The 19,796-nt window shown below is 40.6% G+C and overlaps 1 protein-coding gene across 2 annotated transcripts in view; it reads right to left on the bottom strand.

Annotated features, from left to right (window-relative positions):
* The window catches only part of PIP4K2B (phosphatidylinositol-5-phosphate 4-kinase type 2 beta), a 196,799-nt gene that overhangs the window by 164,957 nt on the left and 12,046 nt on the right, over positions 1 to 19,796 (bottom strand). For both annotated transcript variants that reach the window (XR_016313649.1, XM_089683945.1), the window contains exon 2: positions 2,795 to 2,892. Coding sequence is in view for 1 of the 2 variants with exons in the window: in XM_089683945.1 (XP_089540071.1) it covers positions 2,795 to 2,892 (98 nt within the window). In the remaining variant the exon portion in view is untranslated. The remainder of the gene's footprint in view (positions 1 to 2,794; positions 2,893 to 19,796) is intronic.

Genomic DNA, 19,796 nt, shown 5'->3' on the forward strand with positions numbered 1-19,796 from the left:
GTTCTTTTAGTATGTACAGATTTGTAGACAAGTCAGTAAAAGGACTCATGCTGTAACAGTTAAAAGCAGAACCTGCATATGTATTGAGCAGACAAACTAGATTAAAAAAAAACAAAAAACACAACACCACTACATTCACAGATGGAAAATATTCATTTTTTTTTTTTTGCTATTCAGCACTGAACTACTGTCAATTGCTTGGTAATGCAACATTGTACCCAAATTACATTTATATCATTTTTTCATACAAGTAGTTTTCTTTTGGTGGTATTTAACCACTTCATGTCCAGACACTTTCATCCCCTTCCAGTCAAGGCCAATTTTCAGCTTTCAGTGCTGTCACACAATTACTCAATCATGCAACACTGTACCCATATGAAGTTTTCATCATTTTTTTGAGACAGATAGAGCATTCTTTTGGTGGTAATGGTGTGACCCTCCTGCGCTCCAAAATGTGTGTTAAAACAAATAATAAATGAACCCCAAACAGCTGCTAACATTAAATCATATACCAATGATCAAGTGAATATAAACCATAAAAATGCTGCGCTACATTCAAACTAATTAAAGTGAATGTGGAATTCAATATCTCAAATAAATAGCAATAATGATAAATATAATAAGAAATGTGCTTAGTGATAACACAAAAATGATGGCAAAACACAAACTTAAATCAATACGCATGTGCAAGAAAATGCACATACATATATTACATCACACGTGCAAAAATGTGAAGTGAAGTTACATCTAAATAATACACACAAAAACAAAGTCCAATAATGGAATATTAAAGGTGAAAAAAAGTCCAATAATGGAATATTAAAGGTGAAAAAAAAAATTTTTTGTTTTGGTAAACTGTGTTTCCAATAGGCTGTAAAGTGACCACAGGTGAAACAAAAACGTGCAGGTATCTGGGTGTAGATAGCTTGTGAATCCAACCACCTTCTGGATTAGCCTCTCACCTCATCTCTTCGACCCTTGCGGGTCAAAGAGCAGTATGGATCCCTCTCACAGATCCTCCAGGCACCAAAGCACTCCAAAACCACTTCTCAGGATATATAGAGCCCTGATGAAGTCACGTGATATTGTGACGTAACGCGTCGGCGTAGCGCGGTGACGTATTTCCGGCGTGGCGGCCATCTTGGTACACCTGTGGACTCAGCTGTACACCCAACTTACATACACATATCCTCATTTGAGAGCATGAGGGTTTAATGTGGACTGGCTGCTACGTAAGTGTATTTTCATTAAAGATTTGATGTTCCTATGGTATAATAAACATACTACACTATGGGAGGATCCCTTTGTTTTGTTCTGGGAAAGTGATATTTCATCTATACCTGGAGAAGAGCTGAGTGGGAATATTATATCCTGAGAAGTGGTTTTGGAGTGCTTTGGTGCCTGGAGGATCTGTGAGAGGGATCCATACTGCTCTTTGACCCGCAAGGGTCTAAGAGATGAGGTGAGAGGCTAATCCAGAAGGTGGTTGGATTCACAAGCTATCTACACCCAGATACCTGCACGTTTTTGTTTCACCTGTGGTCACTTTACAGCCTATTGGAAACACAGTTTACCAAAACAAAAAATTTTTTTTTTTCACCTTTAATATTCCATTATTGGACTTTTTTTCACCTTTAATATTCCATTATTGGACTTTGTTTTTGTGTGTATTATTTAGATGTAACTTCACTTCACATTTTTGCACGTGTGATGTAATATATGTATGTGCATTTTCTTGCACATGCGTATTGATTTAAGTTTGTGTTTTGCCATCATTTTTGTGTTATCACTAAGCACATTTCTTATTATATTTATCATTATTGCTATTTATTTGAGATATTGAATTCCACATTCACTTTAATTAGTTTGAATGTAGCGCAGCATTTTTATGGTTTATATTCTTTTGGTGGTATTTAATCACCCCTGAGTTTTTATTTTTTGCTGTATAAATGAAAAACGTTTGTTAAAAAATTTTGCAGATAATCTTTCTTCCTAAATTTAGGTCAAATGTATTATGCTACTTCTTTTGTTTTTGAGTAAAAACAACCCAAAACAGTGATTATTTAGTCTGTGTGCAAGTTATAGAGTCTACAAACGATAGGATATATCTGAATATTGATCAGTTGAGACCCGACCCTAAAATGCAGGACACTGATATGAGGTTTGGCAGTGATCAGGATGTTGTGTGTGGGGTATGACGGTGATCAGGACGCTGGTGTGGGGCATGGGCGGACAGGAAGCAGTTAATAATCATTGGGGTTTTTAACTTTTTGCTATATAAATAAAAAAAAATACAAAAATTTAGAAAAAAAACCCACACACGATTTTCTTATAAAATTTTGCAACAAACCTTTCTTCATAAATTGAGGTCAACATCTAGTCTGCTACATTAAAATAACTCAAATCAGTGTATATTATTTAGCCTCTGTGAAAGTTATAGAGTCTACAAACTATGGTGTATATATTTAAAAACTGATCAATCCTGATGTACTGACTGCAGATCTAATTTCTTGAGGATCTACAATGCCAGGACAGTACAAACACCCCAAACGACCCCTTTTTGGTAAGTAGACAGTCCAGGGCATACCCTGGGAGGCTAGTGGCCTCGGTCTGAGGCCGGACTGGAGAATGAATGCAGGATTAATGTCAATGGCGACATTGTTTATGACTTACTACATATTTGCTTTACATGCTTTAAATAAATTCTCAAGGTAATGTTTTAGTGAAGTCCAGCCAGCCAATGTTTTCCAAGCTGTGCCACAGTATAAAAGTGTCAACTTAAGACCCCACTTACTTGTTGAAAAGGTGGTTATCCACTTTGATCTTGCTGTAGGCTTTAAAGTCATCTGGCATCAGCATAACAGGAACTGGAACATTACTCAACTCATTGATCTGAAAGCCAGAAGATGAAAGCATTTAACACCACAGATAGCAGTAATTAAATTAAATGGATTAATTACATGATCTATCTATACATCAGCAAAACCTCTAAACGGCTTCTTAGTCGAAAGTTAGTTTAAATCTATAATGAAAACATCTACATTCCTCGATTATAAATTATATGTGCTGCATAACTGCTTGAGGTTGACCTTTATGCAGTCAGGAGTGGACTCAACAAACTCTGGGCACCACATGTCTATCCAGAATATTGGCAAACAAGAGCATGGCACCCACTAGTGTCAGCTTATTGTTGTAACACTTCCTGTAGGTTCACAGCATGGATATTTTAGGCAGCATTTGAGTATACAGGTGTTTACACCTGTCCACATTCCCCTGCAGCGGCTTGCAATCTAAGTCCATGCAACACTCACACAGAGGAGCCAATTTGGGTGGAAAAACATTACTCTGCCAATAATTTTTCTCCAAAAGTTTATTGGGGAACACAGCAGCCCACTGTGACCCTTGTTGATGGGCAACAACTAGGCCAAACTAAAAGGATGCCACGCATTCCTTACAAAGAACCTGGGGCAGCACAGTGGCTAAATGGTTGGCACTTCCGCCTGGCAGTGCTAGGGTCAATGGTTCAAATACCAACCACGACACCACCAGCCTGGAGTTTGCATGTTCTCCCTTTGCCTGCGTGTTTTTCCTATGGGAACTACGGTTTCCTCCCACACTCCAAAGACATGCCGGTAGGTTAACTGGATCCAGTCTAAATTGGCCCTAGTATGTGTATGTATGAATTCAAGTTAGGGACCTTAGATTGCCCTTGAGTGTTAGGGACTGATGCGCAATATATATGTAAAGCACTGCATAAATTGACGGCGCTATATAAAGCACCAATAATAAATAAATTAGGGATGCACCGAAATTTCGGTGACCGAAACTTTTTGGCCGAAAACACCTCTATTGGCCTTTGGCCAATATGAAAATAAGCACCAATACAGGTGCCGAAAATAAATTTTCCTGGGACCAATATTGGGGGGGGGGGGAAAAATCCATCAGAAAAACCCCTTGCCTCAAGGTGTGAGTGTAATGATGTGCTTAACCAATTCAATACCGGGCATTTTACCCCCTTCCTGTCCAGGCCATTTTTCAGGTTTTAGCGCTCTCACAGTTTGAATGACAATAGCGCTGTCATACAACATTGTACCCAAACTAAAATTTTATAATTTTCTTCACACAACTAGAGCTTTCTTTTGGTGGTATTTATCACCGCCGGGGTTTATATTTTTTGCTAAATTAACAAAAAAAGGACTGAAAATTAAAAAAAAAAAAAAAAAAAAAAAAACACGATTTTCATTGTTTCTGTTATAAAAGTTTGCAAATAAATTGTTCTTCAGAAATTTAGGCCAAGATGTATTCTACTACATGTCTTTGGTGAAAATAACCCAAATTAGGATGTATTTTTTAGTTTGTAGGAAAGTTATAGAGTTCACAAACTATGGTATAGATCTGAATATTGATCAATCCTGAAGTACTGACAGCCAATCTAATTTCTTGAGGTCCAAGAATGTCAGAATAGTACAGATATCCCCCAAATGACCCCTTTTTGCAAAGTAGAATAGAATAGAATTACTTTGCTATAAGCAAGCATTTACCTGAATGACATCGATTCATTCAGGGTTTTTTTTTTTGTGCTTAGCTGTGATTTGGCCACAGCTAATCACATGACATGTGCATGTGATTAGCTATGACCATTCACAGCTAGACCCTAGTATACAATAGATGGCATGAATGAAGCCATCCATTGTATACAACGGTCATGTGACCTGCTGTGATTGGTCACAGCAGGTCACATGGTATCGGCAACGGGGCTGATACTCGGATCGGTCGTGTCCAAAATACACAGGCAGTGACAGATCGCGCCGCTTCGTGGCACTGCAAGCACGCGAACTGCGCATGTACGCCATATGGTGGCCTCCTGGAAAGCTAGTGCATTTTTCCGGACGCCATACGGCTATTGGATGGGCGTCAAATGTTTAAAGCAAAGTTCCAGCTGAAAAAATAAATAAAAAAGTCAGTAGCTACAAAAACTCTAGCTGCAGACTTTTAAAATATGGACACTTACCTATCTCTCGGCCCAGCGGTGTCCTCCCCACGGCTGGTTTTAGGGGCCGTATTCTCTCCTCGGCATCTTCAGTGTGGGCACCTGGCTGTGACAGCTTGCGACTTCACAGTCGGGTGCCCAATGCGCAGGTGCGAGAAGCGCTGCACTTTGTGAATGACCTCGTAGAAGTGGGAGTGGATACCTGTTATATATGGGTACCCGCTCCCCAAAGGTGCCAATCCTTAATGGGGAGCAGGGGACAAAAAGCTTAAAGTGGAACGTCCTTTTTTGGGTGGAGCTCTGCTTTATGTAACTGCTTCAAACCAAAGCCATCACCAGACCTAGGACCTGCATGCAGATACAAACTGGTGCCCTTCTGCAGCAGCATGGCATGACTGAGACTGAAGCTTCCCACAGCTTTTCCAGCAGGAGCACCAAGGCTAGACTGGTGTCCATTATGAGTTCTAGATGCTTCCTACAAAAGGAAATTTGAATATCCAACCACTCTTGGAGATGTGGCCAGCAAACCAAGGATCTTCAAATAGCATCCAAATTATTTTTATTCAAATTGATCACATCAAAGCAGAAGAGTGCAACATGTCAGGGCCACGTAGGACCACTTTGACCAGAATGTGCTATCAAGTTGCACTCTTCCACTACGAAGTGATCACTTGGTATGCTGGCAACATGTATGTTAATCTGTAATGTTACCAGTTTCAAGTTGGTATTGCTGCAGTACCTATCTACCACGACCAATCCAGGAACGTTTGTGATGGGAATATTGCTCAGACACTTGGAAGACTTCTCAGTTACGGAAAGATTGTTTTTTTTAACTTAGAGCGTGACTCAGCTCTCAAGAGTAAATCATCAACATAGCCCACTACTGAGATCCACTAAAGAGGCAGCAGGGCCAAGACTGGAGCCAGTACCTTGATGAACACCTGCAGGACTGATGCTATCATCAAAATCATCACATCATCCCTCACCTACTGCAAATCAGAGGCACTTTTTCTGCAAATTGACACACGTTTTATATATCCCTGGATACTGATCAAAACAAGAATATCCCTTGATAAGATGGCTACCCCTGATAAGATGGACTCCATTTTGAATAGAGGACTAGGATAGGACAAAATCCTTCCTGGGAACTAAACGTGAAGATGAAGCGAGCACTTTGAAATCCTATAAAAAAAGCTGCTAGCATGAGGAAACCTCTAAAACCCTTGAACATGTAAATATATAAAAATGCAGCGCTTAGATAAATTGATAAAAAGAATAATAAAATGCAAATATAAGTGAATGTGACAGAAGGCGCAAATTGATGCGCCAATGTGTGACCGTGATGATGTCTTAATGAAGACAAAAATAAATATATATTGTCGTGACAATACAATATATCACACAGATAAAATGACATGAGTCCATCAAATGCGTCAGTGATTTAAAATAGGAACTTGGCGATCAATCCTATTCAGTTTCCATCAGATAATCAGGTGCTCGTGACTTCCGTGAAAGATAATAAAGGGTGTGCTTGCACTCACTGGACGTATACAATATATACGCATGAAGTGTATAGGTACTGGTGACCATCTGGGACCCGATGAATAGGTGGTATTCAAACGACACTCATACCATCCAGGGATATTCTCCAGATCTCTTATTGGACACTCCCAGGCAATGGGAACCGCTCACAGGTGTGGCTGATACTCAGCATCAGATATATGTACCATCCAGCAGGAATCCACCTTGTCAGGCTCAGACAGAGCCACCAGAACAAAAGGCTCATATAGTGTAGTAGTTTGAAATATTGGCACATTGGCGCATCAATTTGCGCCTTCTGTCACATTCACTTATATTTGTATTTTTTTATTCTTTTTATCAATTTATCTAAGCGCTGCATTTTTATATATTTACTTCCTGGGAACTGTGAAATGATTTGATTAGAATCCCCTGAATTTTTCAGAGGGTGGAACCGGAACAAAACACAGTTTGCTGCAATAGTTCTGAGATTACTCAATGCGAGTCCTGCAGCTGGGGAGGAGAATAGACAAAGATAGGATGTGACACAGCAATCTGAGGTAAGAGGGACTAAAATGTTATTTTTTAAAGTCAAAGCTAGAAACTCAAGTCAGTTGTCAAAAATATGAGGCAGCCAGGGACCTGCAAAATCCAGAAGATATCCCTCCCCACCCTAGTAAGTATAGGTGGGGTCAATCTTTCATCCAGAGAAGGACATCTTTGTTGGCTTGGCAGATTTCGACTGCCAAGCGCACTATGACCCGAAAGAGACAGAGGGCCTAGCTGGCTTGCCTCCTGTGTCAGAAAAGGCTTAAGCACGAATGGTGTTTATGACTAAAAAGAGATCAGTAATGGTTTCGTAGCTTTTTATAGACCTATGGTCTCACCTCCAGTAAGGTAATTCATATTCTCTTCCAACGTTGCGCCATCAAATCATCACAGTGGACAGTGACTAAGGACTTCTTTTCCTGCTGTCACCAAGTTGCAGCATCAGGATACCAGCAGGCAGCATATACAGTGCATTCATAAAGTATTCACCCATTCATGTTTTTCAATTTTATGTTGAAGCCTGATACCCCAGCTGGTTGAATTCATATTTTTTTGCTCATTAAATCTACACTCCGCACCCCATAATGACAACGTGAAAACAGAATTTTAGAAATGTTTGCAATTGTCAATATCACATTGGTATTCAGACCCTTTCCAACAACACTTGAATTTTAGCTCAGGTGCCTCCCGTTTCTGTTTCCAAACTGAGGCCTTGCAAAAAACTGACAGGCACAGGCAAGACTTCCAGAGGCATAGGCATGATGGGACTTGTAGTACTTCAAAAGCTGGAGGGCCATAGTTTGGAGACCCCTGCTCTAGATCATTGCTGAGATGTTTCTACACCTTGGAGTCCACCTGTGGTATATTAACTTGATTGGACATAAATTTGGAAAGGCACACACCTCTCTATAAAAAGGCCACAAAGACTACTGCAGGATCAGAAACATGTTACATGTTCCACCCTAAAAACGGGTGGAACATGTAACATGTTCCCAAAGGTGAATGTATCCTTTAATAAGAAAAAAAAATGAATTTAACCACTTCAATACCGGGCACTTATACCCCTTCCTGCCCAGGCCAATTTTCAGCTTTCAGCGCTGTCGCACTTTGAATGACAATTGCGCGGTTATGCAACACTGTACCCATATGAAATTTTTAGCATTTTTCTTTTACACAAATAGATGTTGGTGCTATTTAATCACCACTGAGTTTATTTTTGCTAAATAAAACAAAAAACACCTGAAACTTTTGAATAAAAAAAAAAAAAAATGCACATTTCTTCATATCTGTTATGAAATTTTGCAAATAAATAACATTTAATACATTTAGGTCAAAATGTATTCTGCTATTTTTTTGGTGAAAATAATTTGTATATCTTTTCAAATGTTTCTATTTTTTTTTTTATTACATTTTTTCACCATTTTATTTTTCAGCACACAAAGCAATACAATGTTGCCATAGTAACATTGAACTACTCTGGGCAAGTGATTAGGATTTTTTTTTTTTTTTAATTATGATTGCTAATACCAATGTATTTCATTGATATTTGCAATCGTTACTGAATGAAACTGATTCATTCAGTCTTTTGTTATTAGCTGTGATTGGGCAAAGCTGATCACAGGATACAGATGGGCTGTGATTGACCCTGTCTGTATCATGTGACTGCCTTGACCAGTCACAGCTAACAACAAAATTGTATACAATGGTTGGCATGATAGGAAGCCATCCATTGTATAGAATTGACATGTGATCTGCTGTGATTGGTCACAGCTGTCACATGACACTGGCAACGGGCTGGTGTAGTGATATGTTATCAGCTGTGTCTCGTGGACACAGCCGGTTGCAGATCGCGCCGCTGCATGGCCCCACGGTCGCGTGAGCGGCTTATTTTGACAGGAGGTCATACAACGCCCAGTCACAATGGCGAGTGTCCCGCCCAGCTGTCAATCTGCTATAGGCCGGGCGGGAAGGTGTTAAACAACTGGAGTATCAAGCTGCAACATAACTCAATTGAAAAAAGGTGAAGGGGGTCTTAATACTTTATGAATGCACTGTACATAAAAATTCAGACTAATACTATCTTCTTGTGGAAAATGGTGGCAATGTTCAGTGCATACAGCTTCTCTGGTGGCAAAGACCCTCATATGTTACAGGCTTGGCATTTGTGCTGTGACCTCTAACTCTCTGCTCCCTATCTCCTAAGTGAGCAATACCCTGCGTTGAGAAAAATGCAGAAGAGTTTGCTGTTGGAGGAGCTGAATCAGGATTATGCAGAGCTCAGGCACCATAATTAATTAAAATTTTAAATATACAGTTAGGTCCATATATATTTGGACCCAGGCACAATTTTAGTTTTTTTCAGGTATTTACCAAAACATATTCAAGCTATAGTTATATAATGGATATGGGCTGAAAGTGCACACTCAAGTTTAACTTGAGGGTATGTACATCCAAATTGGAGAAAGGGTTTAGGAATTACAGCTCTTAAGAGTAGTCATCCCCCCTTTTTCAAGGGACCAAAAGTAATTGGACAATTGAATCAAAAGCTGTTTCATGGCCAGGTGTGGGTTACTCCATTATTTCTTCATCAATTAAGCAGGTAATGGACTGGAGTTGATTTTAAGTGTGGTATTTGCATTTGGAATCTACTGCTGTGAACCTACATCATGCGTTCAAAGTAGCTGTCCATGCAAGTGAAACAGGCCATTGTAAGTCTTCAAAAACAAAAAATCCATCAGTGAGATAGCAGCAACGTTAGATGTAGTCAAATCAACAGTTTGGTACATTCTGAGGAAAAAAGAATGCACTGTTGATCTCAGCAAAATAAAAAGGCATGGACGTCGATGGAAGACAACAGTGGTGGATGATCACAGGATCCTCTCTATGGTAAAGAAAAAAACATTCACAACATCCAGACAAGTGAAGGACACTCTCCAGGAGGTGGGAGTATCATTGTCAAAGTCTGCAATCAAGGGAAGACTTCACATGAGCAAATACAGAGGATTCACCACAAGGTGCAAACAATTCATAAGCCCGAAGAATAGAAAAGCCAGATTAGACTTTGCCAAAAAATAATTTTAAAAAGCCAGACCAATTCTGGAAAAGTATTCTTTGGACGGATGAAAGAGTAATCTGTACCAGAATGACGGGAAGGAAAAAAGTGTGGAGAAGGCTTGGAAAAGCGCATGATCCAAAACACACACAACCTCATCTGTAAAATATGGTAGAGGCAGTGTGATGGCATGGGCATTCATGGCTTCCAGTGGCACTGGGTCATTGGTGATTATTGATGTGACAGAAGCAGCCGGATGAATGAGATATATGTTCTGCCCAGAATCAGCAAAGTTGATTGGGCGGTGCTCCACAGTACAGATGGACAATGATCCAAAACACACTGCAAAAGCAACCCTAGACATTTTGATGAATTAGACACATGTGGTTAGAGATGGTGGAAACTGAAGGCAAGTTCATCTTTCTATCTACATGACCCAGATGTCCTGTGTATGCTGGGTCAATATGGAGGTAGTGAATGAAAAGTGTTGGAAAGATTCAGGAGTGTGGAAATTTAAAAAAAAATAAAAAAAATACTTGTCCAGGGACTAAAATCTGTGTCCTAATCTACTTGTCCCTCATGACAATCTACTTATCAATATAAAAAAAATATTTTTACCAAACCCATATTTAAATCGGAGGCGATTTTAGGAATGTCTGGGGTTTTAAAAACAAAAAGGGGTTTTATGGCGAATAAACGTGTTATAATTTTAACACTGCGCTGTTTATCTCCTCCTCCCCTCCCTGCCTGTCTCCCAGTACTGCACCCAGGGACTAGCGGGGAGGACAGAGACCTTGCAGTGTAATGAGCACTGATTGGGTGCTTGTCAGGGAAGGGAAGTGTCAAGCTTATCCTTTATCCCATTTGCTGCCAGAGCCATTTTTTGCACAAGTTTAAAAAATCATTTTAGGCCTGAAGATTACATACAAACCCTCAAACATATATTTTCTGAAAGCAGACACCCTAGAGAATAAAATGGTGGTAGTTACAACTTTTTATGTTGCATGATATTACCGCAAAATTCCAGCAGTTAATTTTAGGGCCCAAAAAAAAAAAAAAAGAATGAAAAATTACCCTATTTTTTGTAAAATATAAAAGTTGCACCGAGTAAACAGATATTCAACGTCAAACCTTAAATTTGCGAGCGCTCATAAAATGACAACGAACTTCAGTACCCTATATTTTCTATAGGCGACACTTTTAAAGCCCCTTATAGATCAGTCTAGTGTTATGGAGGTCTCGTGCTAGAATTATTGCTCTTGTCCTAGTGTGCAAGTAACGTGTACCGCAATAGACGTTTTCATGCATAGGCGCGCCAGCATGTGCTTTTACGTTTGTACGTGCATCTATGTGGGGGTGTGGACTCAATTTTGTTTTTCGGGTGGGGGGGGGGGATGTTATGTGATTGGCTGTAACTTTCATTTTTTACAATGGGTGTTGGAAGAGGCTGGCACTGTGTGGAAGCAATCAGTGGCAGCGCTGCCACCCGAATCCTTCCACCTAACAGGTGAGCCCTGATGCTTGCCCGCAGCAGGGCTAAAGGTTAGAAAAAACTACCTGCCCAGCGCCCAGAACTACATTTCCCGGGTGTCGGACGATATAAATTCAACATTTCTGAGATGCTTTGATTTTGTGTTCTGGATGGGGAGATCAATGAAAGGAATGAGACACCTGTATTATTTTAGGACAAAGAATTTCTTTGTCCCAAAGGACACTAACAGGGTGCTGTTCATGGAACAAGGGTGTTGCTCAGACTAACAATGACTAGAAGTGCACAGCACTACTTCTGGGCAATGCCTCTGATATCCAAACACAAGAATGGAGCTACCTCTATGTGGTACCAACCATTGTCAGTCTGTAAATATTGAATACCCGTTAACCTGGCAGCTCTAAACCTGGATATGTGCAGAAAACTGCAGGGCTGGTTGACAGCTTGTAATTTGATCATCTGTGCGCTTTTTATTTTTCACGCTATAAACAAAAAAAGCCCAAAAATTTTGAAGAAAAACAATATTTTTTACTTTTCAGCTATAAAAAATATATAGTAAATTCAAAGTTGGTTATAAATTTAGGCCAAAATGTATTCTGCTACATGTTTTTGGTAAAACAAAATCCCAATAAGTGTATATTGATTGCTTTGTGTGGAAGTTATAGCGTCTACAAACTATGGTATAAATACTGCAATTTACGCCATTTTTCTGCTATACAGCGCTGCGCTAGTTTAACGGACAATTGCACGGTCATGCAATACGGTACATAAACAAAATTTACATCCTTTTTTTCCCCCACAAATTGAGCTTTCTTTCGGTGGTATTTGATTGCCTGTGCAGTTTTTATTTTTTGCGCTATAAAAAAAAGACTGACAATTTTGAGGAAAAAAAAAAAAACAATATTTTGGACTTTTTGCTATAAAACATGTCCAGTAAAAAAAAAAATGCAAAAATCAAATTTAGTCATAAATTTCTGCCAAAATGCATTCTGCGACATGTCTTTGGTAAAAAAAAAAAAAACAATACGTGTAAATTAATTGGTTTACGTGAAAGTTATAGCGTTTACAAATGGCGGGAAAGATACTGGGATTTTTAATTTGTTTTTATACTAATAATGGCGGCGATCAGCGACTTATGGCGGCGATCAGCGACTTATGGCGGGACTGCGGCGGACATTTTGACACTGGGGGGGAACTGACTTGGGGTCACTGACATCCCCAGCGACACCAATACAGTGATCAGTGAAAAAAAAACCACTGATACTGTACTAATGTCACTGAGGAGGAAGGGGTTAACATATTTAGAGTTTACTGTGTAAGGGGAGTGTTTTACTAGGGGGCAGGGGTGTGTGCTGGACGGGGGGAGGGAGGGGGGAGCTGATCTAGGGAGAGAAATTCTTCCCTCTCTCTCTTCAGCTTGTCGGGGAACTGTCACAGAGCAGGCTGTGTGTAAACAATGCAGCTCTGCTCTGTGTCAGTGATAACAGCTCATCGCGGGAAAACGGCCGGTAAAAACCGGCTGTGACCCGGTGGCTGACACCTGCTGCGGACACCCGCGGGACAGGCAGGGCGCGCGCCCCCTACCTGTTTTGCGGGGGTCCGTTTTAAAAAGGTCGTTTTGCCTACGAGCGCCGCCCTGCCGCCATTTATAGGCGGTGGCTGGGCGGCATGTGGTTAACTAAAAAGCTTTATTTCTTTATTTTCAACAACAAAACCCCTTCTCTTATCTCTTATGTAGCCCTGATGTGTATTATCAGATGCACGACACAGGTTTACACACAGAAAATACATGGAGGTATTGGTATGCGAATAAAGAAAAACACAAAAAAAAAAAAAAAAACACTTTAGCTCTGCTGCAGGTAAGCAGCAGAGCTAAAAGTTTTGGGGGGTTTTTTTGTTTGTTTTTGAGATGGTAAAACTTGCCTACCAGGCACTTTCACCCCTTGAGACAGAGCTTTCTTTTGGTTATATTTAATCACCACGGGATTTTTATTTTTTGCTAAACAAATAAAAATTTTGAAAATAAGTAATTTTCTCTTCTTCACTGATGGGAACTAATGGCCACCGATAGGTGGCACTGATAGGTGGCACTGTTGGAGGCACTGACAATCAGTGTAAATGTGACGATCAGAATTGCCAGTTACCGGTCCTCCTTTCCTCTCACTGTGACAGCGCGTACCAGCAATCCTGTTTACCATGTGATCAGTTGTGATTGACCCTTTACCTTGATCTGTGATCAGATGTGTCTGAGCGACAGCGATCACAGAGCCTGCTCCTGGGGTGCAGGGTTGTAGGAGATCATCAATAAACACCCTTCCAAAACTAGCCAACCGCGCTTTAGCCGTCATTTAACTATAGAGCAGTTGGCAACTAGGTAACTGAGAATGGGCTGGAAAAAACACAGGCGCCAGGTCACAACTTCTAGTCACCATGGCGACCTGGCACTTGGGATTTTTTTTTAGTTCTGCTAGAGGTTATTGGTGGGAAACCACATCTGGGTATTCTGGTAAGGCCAATGCAGTTTTAAACTATTTATCCATCCAAATGTGGTATTAGTCATTTCTGCTGTGGTTTTGTCATTGGTTCAAGTTAACATGTGCTGGAATCTTCTTATATAAATCCCAGGTCAAACAAGTCTACCTGCAAAAAGGACTGGTGTGAAGTAACTGTAACAGAGAAGACCATACTAAGCATAAATGTAAACAATGTCTCCATCTAAGCATACCTGCGTAATTCCAAATTGCAATTATAAGGAAAGGCTGTAGGGAAAGAAGGGCTGAAAGAAATGAGAAGATCTTCCTTGAAGACCAGGAATGGTGCCATGCAGGTTATTTCCGCAGAATGATGCCCTCCATCCATAAGTGAGGTTGATGGAGGAAAACCTGAGCTGGGACATTGTATTCCTACAGAGGCACCCAACAAAATACACTAGTCAACAGCTGTGGATTAAGAAAAGATTCTCAACTTGTCTGTTGACAGAATGGGAGAATAATGGAATCGGTAGTTTTCACATAACTTTTTTATGATTTCAGATCAGCTCATAGAAAAACACTGAATTTTCTGCAAGATCAAAGAGTCTGTACTTGCTGAGAATGTTCTTAGACTAAAAAAGAAAACTAACGCAACAATCACATCTAAGGGCTAGTAAACTGCATTTTTGTGTAAATTTATACTTATCATTCACAGCCAGTGAACCAATCAGGAGAGGGAGGGGGCGCAGCCAAGCCACAGCTCTGTGTGAATGGACATGAAGAGCCACGGCTCGGGAGCACGGCTGCTCGTTGCCCCCATAGCAAGCTGCTTGCTATGGGGGCACCTCCCAGGAGGGAGGGGCCAGGAGCACTGGCGGTGGACCCGAGAAGAGGAGGATCAGGGCTGCTCTGTGCAAAACCATTAAAAAGAGCAGCTAAGTATAACATGTTAAAAAAAAAACCCCAAGACTTTAGTATCACTTTAAACAATGCAGTAAATATTTTATTATTGGGAGGCCATAGTCCTCCCTTTAGGGCCCATTCACACTAGAATGTGGTGCTGGAAATCTGCATTCTGAGCCGGTTTCTTGCCCTGCATTCCAATCGCACTGCCCTTGCGATCTGCAGCGGGTGTCAGTGCAAAGTTAGACACACCCCAAATTAAAACATGATTCTGTCTGCACTGAATAGCAAAATACTTGGTACATTGCAATCCACCTGCAGTGCGTTGTAAAAAGTAGTGCATGCACTACTTTTGGTGCAGTGTGATTTTAGCCATTCAAAATGAATGGGCTGAAATTGCACTGCACAGAAATACATGTGAATACCACAGCGTTCATGTGTGATTCACATGCAGTTCCTAGTGTGAATGAGCCTTTGAAGAGCAAAGATACATGTGGGACCTGGAGAAGGGAAGGCTGCACCAGCAGCAGAAGTGAGATAGAATGTGCGTTTTTTTACGTTTATAAATGTGATCTGCAGCCTCCTAAATGGTCACAACTAAAAGAATATCCCAAGGCTGCTGTCACAGCCTTGAGCTTGTTTTAATACTTTGACCACCATGGCATATTCCATACATTTTAGGGAACCTATAATAAGGAACAGCAATGACATATGATACTTGTTCTTAGAGGTCAACAGCTTAAAGGAATGTGGTCACAAGAGAAAGACAGAAACTGACATTGCTGACCTTTCCTCCTGAAAATAATAAATTCCTGGTTGTCATGCTGGTCTTCCTCAAAAAACTTTGAATCACTGACCCAATAGATATATGCAGATAACTTTACTGATCTGAACAGTTCTGGGTTTACGGACACAAGTAATGAAGTTAGGGGGTCAGGAAAACAGTTAAAAATAACAAATGGCAACTTCCAAGTTTCTCTCATGTTAAGTTTACATCAGAGTGGACCTGAACTTAAAGTGTTACTAAACCCAGGACCCTGCATTCACTATATCTGGTCTCCCACAGTACACAGAACATGGAAGTGTAGTTATTTTAGTAAATGTAGACTGCTAAATACCTTTTCTCATCAGCAGTTACAGAAGTCTTGTGACCTCTATCAGCATCCACCTGAGCACTGGTTAAAGCTAGTAGGAGGAGTTTTCATTTTGCTCTAGGAGGATGCAGGACCCCTGACCTCTGTCTGGACAGTGCTGATTGGCCCTGTGCTGATTACATGCACTCTCCCAAGAAAAAAAAGAAAAAAAAAAAAAAAAAAACTTTAGCAATGCATACCAAACTGAGCATGTGCCGAGTGACTCCACACGATATGTCTTATCAGGAGATAAGAGGGGGACAATGGAAGAAGGGGAGGAGCAGAGAAGTCAGGATGAAACAGCGTTTTTACACAATGTTGAGGATTAATCCCTTAGGTTCCATAGTGAGTATAGCAAACATACTTTACTGCATATACAGACTGATTTTACTGTTGTGGGTTTAGTAACACTTTAAAAAGGAAGAATTACTGTTTTACAGAAAACATTGAGAAATTTTAATTGTGCAAAAGCAGTATCCAGAAAAATGTACCTTTTGTCTTGAATTCCTGTTGAAATTTAGCATCGCACTTTCAGTACCTAGGTATCCTGTGTCTTGAGCCTCCCAATGGTCTATCTGTATTGTAGCGCTGTGCGCGGACTGCTAGTCTCATGAGGTTTAGAGTAAAATATGGCGATGTTACTACTGTGTTACCTGTAGGAAAGGAAGCAGTACAAGGAGCTCACTTCTCCTTCACTCATTTTGTGATTCTGAGTGTTCTGCATCTCTCCTATCTCTTGAATATTTTCCCACCAATCATTAGATGACTAGTCACCAAGGGGGCAGATCTTACATGAGAAAGCAAAAGCATTGTTGCTACCAAGATGGCAGCCTCCATATACAGAGTCAGCGCAGGGAAAGGATCAGCTGCAAGCAGCATACAGGCAATACTGTCTTTTGTTATTTGCTGGTCTTTTTGGGCATATCTTCCACAGTTAAGGTCCTCTAGAGTCAGCTCCACATTTTTGCCGTGTAATAACCAACCATGCACATGTTCCAGTGCCATCTTGATTGACACCCTAATGCACACTGTTCGAAGTGCATTAGTAACCCATTCAAGATGAATAAGCTGCCTAAAGACAATGCAGTTACACTCATACACTAAAGTCAATAAAAAGGCAACACACAAGAAAAGTCCCCACTGCACTTAAAGTGGAACTAAAGTCTGACTCTAAAAAACTGAGTAGGTAGGCTCTTCATGGCAGAAGAGACATCCAACACCTCTTCTGCAATAAAATAAACCTACCTGCCTGCTCAGTCTACTCTATAATACACACTGAACAGCATACATATGTTGTGGGATGACTACACTCCTGAGCATGCGCGGGAGTGTTGTCATCACACACCAGCCAATCAAGATGGCAGAAGAACATCTGAAAGAAGCCGAGAGAAGATGCCGAAGCAGGACCTCATTAATGGTGAACCGTTGATCCAAAAAGTATAGTGGGAGTTTAGTTCCGTAATGTAGTGCAAAACCAGCTTAAAATTATATATTAAATTAAAAATCTGCTAAATACCGTTTAATTTTTTATGTTTTTATTGGTAATCACATGACTGCAAACCCTTTGTTTAGAGTGTCTAACTCAGCAAGCCTGATGTAATGCACAGAAGGAACATACTCCTGAGCTGTATATAGGCATTCTTCATGAAAATCAACATATGTGCATCAGAAGATGCTCCCTACCCGCTGTATATATAAAGCTGCACGAGGTGGGAAGCTTCCAGTTGCCAACAATGCTAAGCCATCTTTATTACAATGGCTGCAAGACTTCAGTAGTCACATTGTCAACCAATTACTGGCAGGATCAACAAGTACTTCCAATCTAATAGCAACGGACTGCAGGGACTACAGGTACTAAATGTTTTTTCATGCTTCTGAAATTTGTACTGTATGATTTCGATGTTTGCCTTAGTATTTATTGTTTTAACTAATTTTGGCTAATGGGAATATAGGTTTGTAAACTTACTAAAATTACAAAGATTTGAACTGGATTACTACCTACATAGAAATCACCATTGATGTTTTAAAGGATAAATTCACCTTTGGAACAAGTTAAAAAAGGGATGTGCAATTCCTATTGCCCAACACCTGAGACATGCAGTTCTGGGCCCAGAGCAAGAGGTTTTTTGTTTTTTTTCCCCTCACATTTAGCCTTGCTGCGGACAAGCAACAGGGTTTAGAGCAGACAGTCGGTTCTCTTGTAAAAGCAATCTGAGTGGCTAACTAGCTGCAGGATCACTTTTACAAGCAGCAGGAGGGATGTCCACCCCCCTCCCCCCAACTTTCTGTGGGTTGTCCACCCCACTCCAGTGTGCGGCATGTCCTCAGAGCTCCTCCCTCTCCTGGAACATCACTGTGGGGCTATGCCCCCTCCCTGGGCCTGCAGTCTGCTGTACAGTGAGGTGCTGTCACCACGGAGACGGAACACAGGCTGCACGGCCCACCCAGCGCATGCTGGGAGTTGTAGTCTGTCCTGTGCTATGTACCATGTCTCTACAGATCGGACAGTTTGTTACTTAGGGGCCCATGGTGTTATGCAAAGGGCAGACCACCATACAGGGAAAGGAGTTCCCATCAATACGTCTTCATATGATCCACTGAGAGTACGGCCTATATCGGCCCTCACACCCCCCCCCCCCCCCAGGCTGTCTCTTTTGTAAAAGCAATCTGACTGACCAACTAGCTGCTGGATCACTTTTACATGCAGTGGGCTGTCCCATCCCACTGGAACACCCAAACGATCAACCGATGCTTCCGCCAGATGATCATTGAGGCAGACAAAGACCAAAACCACCCTGTCTGCCTCTAGATGTACACGGCACCATTTTGGTATGATCAAAATGTTTTATGGGCAGAGGGGGGGAACTCCTACCCCCCCCGTGCTCATGCGCAAAAGCAAACGCCCGCTCCGGTCCTGCACACATGCAAATAGCGTTCGTCCCACACGTGAGGTATCACCACGAACATCAGATCATGGGCAGCAATTCTAGCACCAGACATTCTGTGTAAACCTAAAGTGGTAAACTGTAAAGACTTAAAGTGTCACCTACTAATATTAAAATTTAAGTTGTTTGTTGCAGTTTTACAGGCTTGCGCAATTGTAAAGTGTGACATTCTTGGTATCTATTTATTCAGCATATCATCTTTTATAGTTTACAAAAAAAATAGGCTATGTATTTTTTTCCTTAAAATTCAGATGTACTCAGTGTATTGTTTGAAAAAACCGTGTGACATAAATTGCAACACCCACCAATTTATTCTCTAGGGGCTCTGCTTAAAAAAAAATAATTATAATAAAATATATATTATATACATATACACACACACACACATATACATACACACACATACATACACACACACACGTATTTATTTGGGAGTTCTAAGAAATTTTGTAGCATAAAATAAAAAAAATTGTTAAAAAGTTGCCACAAAGCCCCTTTTGTTTTCAAAAGCCCCAGCTATTTCTAAAAGCACCTCTGCCTAATAAACATCAACCCTTTATATTTTTCACCCTGGCAAAATAAAAAAAAATTATAATATATATATATTTTTTTTTAAATAGAGACAATGAGGGGTGTGGAAAGTTTTGAAAAAACTACTTGTCCAGGGACTAAATTAGTGCCCCAGTCTACTTGTCCTGATAAGAATTTTTTTTTTTTTTTTTAACCAAAACCGTATTTAAAATCTG

The sequence above is a fragment of the Staurois parvus genome, unplaced genomic scaffold, assembly GCF_062004578.1.
Source record: "Staurois parvus isolate SC_StPar_1 unplaced genomic scaffold, SC_StPar_1.0 ptg000328l, whole genome shotgun sequence".
Taxonomy (NCBI): Eukaryota; Metazoa; Chordata; class Amphibia; order Anura; family Ranidae; genus Staurois; species Staurois parvus.